The 9,820-nt window shown below is 41.2% G+C and overlaps 1 protein-coding gene across 1 annotated transcript; it reads right to left on the reverse strand.

Moving 5' to 3' along the window:
* Positions 1–4,487: 4,487 nt before the first annotated feature.
* fam167b (family with sequence similarity 167 member B) lies at positions 4,488–8,025 on the reverse strand. Its single transcript, XM_052085305.1, has 2 exons — positions 7,605–8,025; positions 4,488–5,252 (listed from the first exon to the last, which is right to left on the reverse strand). Exons 1-2 carry the CDS (start codon positions 7,881–7,883, stop codon positions 4,989–4,991), a joined length of 543 nt encoding a protein of 180 aa, XP_051941265.1. The 5' UTR covers positions 7,884–8,025; the 3' UTR covers positions 4,488–4,988.
* Positions 8,026–9,820: the final 1,795 nt, after the last annotated feature.

The raw sequence follows: 9,820 nt of genomic DNA on the forward strand, positions 1-9,820 counted from the left end.
GTACCTAATGAAGTGTCCATTGAGCGGATTACGCTATGCGAAAGAATATCCTACTTAAGGGGTATTCCGATTTTCTCGAGCACAACTGCGGTCTATGACCTCTAAATATGATGTGAAATCTCACGTATTATACAGTCACAGTGTGATACTATCATCAGGTTTTCCAACCTCCACCTCCCACATTCGCGAAGCAGGTGCAGGCTCACAACTCCTGAAGAGCAGCCTTACCGTGGATAAGGTTAAAAGGTGCCTCCCGATTAAATGAAGTATACTGATAGGTTTATCTGTGACATGTGCTTTATTTCCACTCAAGTGGCAGCCTCTGTTCTTAGAATAACAACGGAAACATCTGTGGAAAAGGTCAAGGGAAACAATCTGTGGGCCATATCACAGTGGCAAGAGAAAAATATTTCTGCAACACTTTATTGTGAGCACTCACTGACAAATAAGGCCTTGAGGTACAGCACTGCTACTTCTATGCATTTTCCTATTGAATTTTATTTGCAAAGTGAAGGTATAAAGGCGCATTTCATCTGTATCCCGAGGTAGTCTCTGTGGTGTTCTTTTTCACACAGAGGCCGCACCCTACCAAGGCAGATATTTAGTTTCTTCTATCCGCCCATTTTATATTTTACTTTTTGCTATTTGAGAGGTGGGCGATACAGTGGACTTGTCACCAGTCAATTGCAGGGCACTTATAGACATATGGACTTCACTTCGCACACGTAAGGACAACTTAAAGTTTGCCATAAACCAACCAAGCAGGTTTCTGGGGTGTGCGAAGAAGCCGGAGTAACATGCAAACTCCAAACCTCTGAAATTTGAACCTCTCAATTACGAGCTAACCACCAGGGCACGGTGCTGCGTATTTAGTTTCTTTTTTGACTAATAATGTCCAACAATATCTACGGAGCTGATCTCACTTTCTGACCAGCCTCCTCACAAGGGTCGCGGGGGGTGCTGGAGCCTATCCCAGCTGTCTTACACCCTGAACCGGTTGCCAACCAATCACAGGCCACACAAAGACAAACGACTATCTGTGCTCACTCACAACTTGGGACAATTTTTGAGTGTTCAATCAGTCTGCCATACATGTTTCTGGAATGTGAGAGGAAATCAGAGGACCCGGATTAAACCCACACAGGCACAGAGAGAATATACAAAATCCACACGGGAAGGCCGGAGCCGGGATCGAACTCACAACCTCTGTTCTGTGAGATCGACGTGCTAACCACTGATTCACCGACCCGCCCTCACTTAAACATGTTCAAAAAAGGTCAAGATTGAATTTTTGAATGCTGGTTTTCAAAGCTTGTAATTATTTTTCAATCAATTCGAGACTGTTCAACAATTTTATGCCAAGAAAACCAAAATAATATTTAATCTAAGTTCATTTTCATTGGGTTGTTGTTTTGCAGTTCTCGTTGACAAAAAAAATAAGGTTTGGTCTTTCCTTTAAAATTAATGTTATAAAAGTCCCCATTATAAAATTGCCTCAGGGTCTGGTATCTAAACTGCATGTCGGATGTTTCTAAGTGTCAAAATCGGTACAGAATTTAATAAGCTATGATGAATTTAATTGCAGCCAAACCCAGTTATTAGCCAAATACAACTTGATGGAAGAGCTCGTCGTTGGAACCCTGCTTCAGGATGGCGGCTAAGTTTGCATGTCTTCAAACACCTGAGGATAGCCCAAGTGCTGATTCATGTTTATAGGCTTCTTCTACGCATTGCAGCAACGGTATGCATAACTGCCACATGCAATGGAACAAAAATGAAACATACTGTAATGTACTTTGTGTGTATGTGTGTGTGTGTGTGTTTGTGTGCGTATATATATATATATATATATATATATATATATATATATATATATATATATATATCTCCCAATGACGTGGGAGCCGGCTCCCATCGTTCACTTCAAAGAGCCGACTCTGGGAGCCGGCTCGTTCGCGAACGACACATCACTAATTACAACGAAAGTTCAGCGGTGCAGTGGTAGCGACCTAGCGAAAATAAAACATCTCCAGTGTTGTCATCGAACCAAGTGTAGTCATCCGAAATGAGGTAGACACAAAAACCGTAGAGAGACTTCCGCGCAAGAAGTACCAACATAATCAACATAGCCTGACTTTGTTAGGGGGAGTGAAACCCCCCTCTTTCAGAATGGTTTGCCCCAGCAGCACTGGGGAAGTGCTTGCGCTTGTTTGTACGGCCGGCAGTTTTGAATACAGCGGCACATAACGAACACTGGTGTCCGGGGTCTCGTTATTCTCCAACAAACATACAGAAACAGACTGCTGTGTTCAAAGCAAACTTGAGAAAAACGAAGTATGCAACCATGGTTTAAATCCACTCTAGGCTGAGTACTAGGTTACCTTAGATGTGCACTTTATAATGTTTTATTGCTGTTTTGATTTCATTAAAAAAGCTGTTAAAGTAGCTGTAGTGTGACAAAATATTTTTTTCACTGTTGTTGATGGACAGTAATATTGCGTGAGAGATTATGTGTGAACAACTGCTCCAAGTGAAAAATGTTCATGTAAAATTGAAAATTGAAATTGTTATTTCAGTAAATATTTGTATTTGGCACACAGAAAACTAAATCATGATTCCAAGTTGATGAGAGCATTAAAATGGGGAAAAATTGGACAAAAAATGTAAAAGGAAATTCAGAAACGATAAAAAATATGTGAGTAATCACGATTAATTTTTTAGTTCATTTGAGTTAATTATGACAATTGCATTTTTAATTAGATTAAATGTTTTAATCGTTTGACAGCTCTAATATATATATATATATATATATATATATTTTTTTTTACTCTTCATCTGCAGAGAATGGCCAGCAGGGGGAGAGGCACTGTCTCAATTGCTTCCCCTCCCTACTGCTGCCATTAAATCACATACAAGCACATTCACATCAATGCAGAGGCCTCAATCAACCTCGTACGCCATCAACCTAGTAATGCGTGTTTGCGGAAAATTCCACATGAAAAGGTCCGAGCAGATCCTACCCCACACATTCTGATTGTGATGCAGACATGCTAACCATAGGCAGCACTGATTTCTGCTAGACTCATTTTATGTCACAAGACACATTATACTCAATTGTTTTAAAAAATCATTCGCAAGTCAGAGTGTTATTAAACTCAATTTTGCACACATCTGCGAAAATACTAATGACTCCGTGCACAGTTACGCCACTCGCCATTCTGGACTTACGCGAAAATAGAGCCTCTAGTGTTGTAAACAGTATGAATGCAAACCAAGTGTCAGAGTTTGACACTTGATAACATTCTCAGACCATCTACTATTGTGGAAATAGGAAAACAAGAATAATAAGATTTGACCATATTCAAATAGTTCTCATCAATTCTGTGTCAAAGTTCACAATTCTCAACCGGTCTTTTAACATTCGGGTATTGTCCGAGCCCTGACTCTATTCATCATAAATATTCAAAATATGTCAGAGGCAGGAGATTTTTTCTTTAATATTGAGTTGCAATGACAATCTGCATTTTGCAGTTGCGTTTTATATGTAGCCATTGAAGACACATTATACAGGAGCATCTGTCATGAGTCATGTACTGATTTTTTTCTTTTACATTTAACATAAATCCTCAAAGAGAAAACATGTAATTTTTCATAAATCCTGCTGATATTGTCGATAAAAAATATCGCTAAGCAACAGAACAAGTTTGCTACCTTGTGCACATTGTAATGGAAAACCGTATCTTTGTCAAGAGAAGGCCATCGAGATATTTGGGGTTTGGGAGATACAGTATTAAAACGCTGGTGTTAGACCACATGGATTAAACGGCCATCAACGTGATCATAAAACTCATTAAAAAAGTTGACCCTTTCATAACTCATGTTACTTATGCACTTAAAATAAGAATGACCTGACATTCAACAAAACACGGTTTCTTAAGAACACGTTTAAGTGTATCATGATTGAGCAAAATAATTTTGGTTGTGTATTTGAGTAAAAAATTTGAAGAAGCCATTGTTATTCAAAATGATTGTACGGAGCCATTTTCGAACTTAACCTCAAATTCAGCTTGACACAAAGAATATATGCAACTGCTGTTCACAAACGATGGATCCATTTTTTTTAAAACCACGATCCTGTCCAGGGCTGTGATTGGCTGGCAACCAGTTCAAGGTGCACCCCGCCTACTCCCCGAAGTCAACTGGCATAGGCTCCAGCATCCCCCGCAACCCTTGTGAGGATAAGCGCTTCAGATAATTGAATGATAGATGGATGCATGAATGGAATGGATGGAATAAGTGATGGAAGGAAGGATGGATGGATGGATGGATGGATGGATGGATGGATGGATGGATCTTGTCCAAGGTAGTAAGCTAGATCATATCCCAGCTGACTCTCTGCACATTTAACACACTCATCAACACAATTTCGAGGCATCAATCATGTTTCTGTTTCTGGAAACCACGTGGAAAACAATGCTACAGTAAAATTTAAAATTGAAACTCGAACTTCGGATTGCAAGGCAATCCGCCGAGTCTCGTGTAAAATGTACACTTTTTATTCACTCTGCAGAAGAGGTATTATTTTAAAATGCTTCTTATTTTGGATCGTAAACAATGGTGTGCAACCTCACAGTCATGGTGGACGGTAAAGGATGGCAAATATGATGCAATGCAAATCGACATCATCGCAAACTGCAACTTCTTTGAAAAGGGATCATTTACTTTCATTAGATTGTGCGGTTGTACCTGATAATGAGTCTAATTTGTGCTAATAGTCTTCATCCAGTGTAATAGTGCATCTGTGTTTGCGACATGTACTGTACATGCTGGTGCACTCTCCACGCACGTCACACCGCTAAGCATACAGCAAATAGCTTACAGCTTCCTTTTGTTGACACTGTGGACCTCCCAAAGAGTAAATAGCACTCAGTGTTTGATGGAAGTCAAGTCGAACTTAATAATCATCATCAGGAGGAATGGATGAGGCTTTAACACAGTGAGAAACGTCTGGAGTTGATGTTCATCTTCGTGAGGCCCAGATGTTTCAGTGGGGTGGATAGAGCAAAGGTGGCTTTCATGGGGATGTCACACAGCAGATCGGACTCCTCGCCGCACTCCTCCAGCTCATACGTCGCATTGTCCAGCATTTCTTTGTGGCGCTCACACACCTGCTCCACTTTCAGCTTGTTGATCTCCCCACGAAGATGGATCAGCTGGCGGGCCAGATGGTTGTCCTGGTCTTGCATCTCCCTCTGAAACGGGGGAAGGTGGGAGGTGGTGAGATAGAATCAATGTTTCAGCGATAGAAAGCATTTTAGTTTCGGTGAACGACGTGAGGTGAGTCTTTATATTTAAAAGAAGAGTTGTGGTAATGTAATGGATAACTTTCTGTGACATCACGCATCACTGTGTTGGAGGTCAACACACTATTTAGGTATGGTGATTGTGAGTGTTTGATCAGAGAATCATTTTGATCTCAACCACCAACACAACTGACAAATACTGATCATGACAATGGCATCAAAGAGTTTGTTGACGTTCTTCCATTTATTTTTGCACAACCTTTTTTTTTTACATATGCACCAACCAGGGGGTGCCTGGTAGTCCAGTGGTTAGCACGTCGGCTTCACAGTGCAGAGGTACCGGGTTCGATTCCAGCTCCGGCCTCCCTGTGTGGAGTTTGCATGTTCTCCCCGGGCCTGCGTGGGTTTTCTCCGGGTGCTCCGGTTTCCTCCCACATTCCAAAAACATGCGTGGCAGGCTGATTGAACACTCTAAATTGTCCCTAGGTGTGAGTGTGAGTGCGAATGGTTGTTTGTTTCTGTGTGCCCTGCGATTGGCTGGCAACCGATTCAGGGTGTCCCCCGCCTACTGCCCGGAGACGGCTGGGATGGGCTCCAGCACCCCCCGCGACCCTAGTGAGGATCAAGCGGTACGGAAGATGAAAGAATGAATGAATGCACCAACCAGCCACAAATTCAAATTGCTGAGTCAAAAATGTATTTTAAAAATTTACACAGATAATAATGCTCACTTTAACAGATGATGTTTGAGTGGTATACATTTTTTTGTACATTATATATTCTATATGAGTGGTGCACATTTTCAGCATGACGTCGCTGATCCACGGGTGAAAGGACACTTTGATCCTCTCCTCTTTCATCTACAACTGCTTCATAGAACAAAGAGGATGCAGAAAAGTGGTTAAGATTGAATGGCTGTCTCTGTCTTGTGTGTTGTGTTGTATTATTTTGTTATTTGGACTTCAAGATGGCGCCGTGAGAGTGGCTACCTTTACAGCAGCTCTTATATTTTGTTCTTCTACTTCTTCCTTTCATAACTTTGCTGCTGTGAACTGGGAATTTCTCCATCTTTCTTATCTTATTTCATAGCATTTTTAAATTCATTATTATTGCGGTGGTAATTTTGCAGTGGTGTAGGTGAACCTCTTCATCTTGAGAGCTGCTTATAAGATTTTTCCCGATCTCTGGCAGGGAAAGGTGGACCAAGTGTAGTTACACCCTTCCCTGGAGTATGTGACCTGCTCACCCTTTTAATCCAGCCCACCAAGCATTGAAATTAACATGAGCCCTCTAATATTTGTTGAATTAATTTTATATTTCCCTTCTTGCAAATCCTAAAATACATTTTAAAAACGTTTTTTCACTCAAGCACATCAGGTTTTCATATATGTAATAACGTCATAGGGAGTTAAATTTTGAACTGTTGAGTTAGGTTCGGGATGGTACAGTGGCCGTCTGGTTAGAACGTACGTCTCAAAGTGGAGCAGTCGGGAGTTTGAATCCAGGCTCCGCGTTCTCCCCATGCCTTCCTGGGTTTTCTCCGGGTACCCCCCCCCCCCCCCCAAAAAAAAAAACAGGCATAGGCTGCTTAAACCAGTGGTTCTTAACCTGGGTGAGTGAATCGGTCTCAGGGGTTTGACAGAGCCTCTGCCATGGACGTTTAGACACGCTCAACTCAACATGTCAATTAATTATGACACGCCTGCTTGGCCATCACTGTCTGGTTCATTTCGTGGACAATTAAAAAATGTATACTTTACAATTATGCTAATTGTGTTTAATTGTGTTCTCTTTTTAATAAATGCGTTTTAATATCTTGAATTTGTAAAAAATCACACTCTCTTTTTTTTTCAATTATAAGGGTTTTGTGAATGCGCATATTAACCGGTTGGAACAAGGTTAAGAACAACTGCTCTAAACAGTTCGTAGGAGTGACTGTGCGTGTGAATGGTTGTTTATCTGTCTATATTGTCGACCCCCCGAAGGCAGCTGGGATAAGCTCCAGCACGTCCGCGACCCTCGTGAGGATAAGTGATTCGGGAAAATTCAATTCAGGTTCAATTTTACATACTTTATATTAGCCTACACATTTGGCATGTTATATATTTTTAAACAAATGTTTGGTTGCTTGATTACAGTTAAATAATCACTGCAATGTAAAATGAGCCAACCTATGGCCCATCTGTCCATTTCGAAAATCCGAAGCGGCTCTCAGGCTCTTCCAATGAATCTTGGAAGTGTACCTAATGTATTGGTTGATGGGTGCAGGTATAATAAACGCAACAGTTCTGCCTCACTTACCAACTCTTTTCTGAGAAAGTTTAAGGCGTCATCAATAGTGTCAAAGCCACAGATGTTTCGCACGACCACGTCTGCATCGCTTTGCGTTGAAGCTGAATGGTCGCGGTCGTGTTGCTGTGAAGTTGATGGATTCCTGTCCCTCCAAGGTCCGCTCAACAGCCTCTCCTGCCACTCCAGATACGACGGTCTGCGAGTCTCTAATTTGAGTTTCTCCGTTAGTGCCTTCAAGCTGTCTAGACTTTGCGTGTCTCCCTCGTCTGCAGAGTTTTGGGAATCCATGCGAGCAGGGGGTGAATTTCACCGAGATTGTTGCTGGACACTTGGCTCTTGACGCACGAAAGGTCCGCCGCACTTCCTTTATAAGCGGATAGACAGTGACCGCCCACGGCGCCGACGCCGACTTACGTGTGGTAGAAAACTCAGACGTTATGTTATAAGACAGCGGTAAACCTTTGAATTGGGTTGCATAATGCTATGTAAGCCCATACTTGAATTTAATTGGTCGCCTCAAACGAAACGCTGTGGTTTAAGTGACGCTGGAGGCCCCTTTGTATCGTAATCATCATTAGGACTCACCAGGCACGGCTCTACACCGGGGGCTATGGGGGGCTCTAGCCCCGTCAGACAGCTCTTCATAAGCAATGTGTGTTTTAAAAAATATTTTTAAACTGAAATAAATATTTCTGTTAAAAAAATTAGTTCACAATTAAGTAGGCATTCTGTACCAATTCAGATTCTTCTTTCCGTGTTTGTGCTGCAGCTGTACCCTGTGTCTTTTTATAAGGGCAGGGAGGGCCAGAGTGAGTCTTTTGTTGGTTAACCTGTGCATTAGGGGAGCGGCTGTAATCAATCTCCGAGCACACACTGGTTAACTGACACCGTTCGGATATTTAGAGCATTGCTAAAATTTGTCGTTTGGCTATTCAGAGTCCACCAAAAAAAGTACAAGGTACTTGGCACTCCAACTGGGGGCACGGCGTGCCAGTAATGGTTGCGTGTGGAAATTAATGAGAGTGGAGCGCACTCCACACCCACTATCAGAATAGTGCACGGGTGTTGGAGTGACTTTCCGAATGCACTTTAGGTTACAGTTACTTTACAGTCCATCTTAGCAATGGATCGCTTAGTTTGAATAAATCAATCAATCAATCAATCAATCAATCCCTCCCAACATTCTCCCAGGGGGGTAAAGAAGAAGAGGGTGATTGGAAAAATGAGCCTAGACCAACTCCTGAAGGAGCGCCAGCCGCAGCCTGTAAGTGAGAAGGTTTCAAAATAGTGTGCAACAAGTATTCTCCAATAAAAACAGGAGTAAACAGTGAGGTGATGGGCCATACAGTTTGGGCATTACTGTCACACTGATTGAGCAATGCACACGAAAGGGGATACAAAGACATAATCAATTACCCTGATTGAACAGTAAAGTCCAAATTGCTGCCTTTGGGCAAATTCATACCTTATGTTGAATACACGTCTCTATGGCGCACCACTACCGTGTATTATACTTTTATGTAAAAATGTGAAGTCATAAAAATTATTTTTTTTCTCAGCCCCCCCACCATATATTGGTCAAGCCCTCCCCTCTTAGGCTCGGGAGGGGAAAAAAATTCTGATACTTACTTTTACTATTAAACCAGTTTCTCTACCTCATCTCTCATCTCAATTTATCTTATTCATAGACCACTTTAATAATCATAGCTGTAACAAAGTACATGAACTCTATCATAAAACATAAGCCATAATACGAACATAAAAACTCAAATAGTTTTATTTTTGTGGACAAAATTATTGATATCCACCTGATAAATAAAGGAAAACACCCACACTGATCACAGGTAAAACTAATAAAAGTTATAATAAAAACTGAAAATTAACCAATGAAAATAGAGCAATGTTTTATTTGTGTTGTCCAACAGAATTATTTAAAAATACATAAATCAAAATGGCCTGGACAAAAATGATGGTATGCCTAACTTATTGTTAATTTTATTGCACAACATTTGAGGGAATCTTGCAATTAAGTGATTTCTATAACTGCCAAAAAGACTTCAGCATGTGTCGACACAACTGAGCAGGTACGTTGGCCCTCTAGTCATGAGCAAAGTACGTCAACCTTCACAGATCTGAAGTTTGCCTTTTCAAGCTATACCTTTCGTCTTCTTTTACACATGTCTAATGATATCAGGACTCTTCAGAATAGTTTGAAGTTTTTTTTT

The sequence above is a fragment of the Hippocampus zosterae genome, chromosome 14 (assembly GCF_025434085.1).
Source record: "Hippocampus zosterae strain Florida chromosome 14, ASM2543408v3, whole genome shotgun sequence".
Taxonomy (NCBI): domain Eukaryota; kingdom Metazoa; phylum Chordata; class Actinopteri; order Syngnathiformes; family Syngnathidae; genus Hippocampus; species Hippocampus zosterae.

Coding starts and splice junctions, on each gene's coding strand:
- fam167b (XM_052085305.1), bottom strand. CDS start 7,883: ATGGATTCCCAAAACTCTGCAGACGAGGGAGACACGCAAAGTCTAGAC. Junction 5,253..7,604: donor ACTTTCTCAGAAAAGAGTTG/GTAAGTGAGGCA, acceptor CCCCCGTTTCAG/AGGGAGATGCAAGACCAGGA.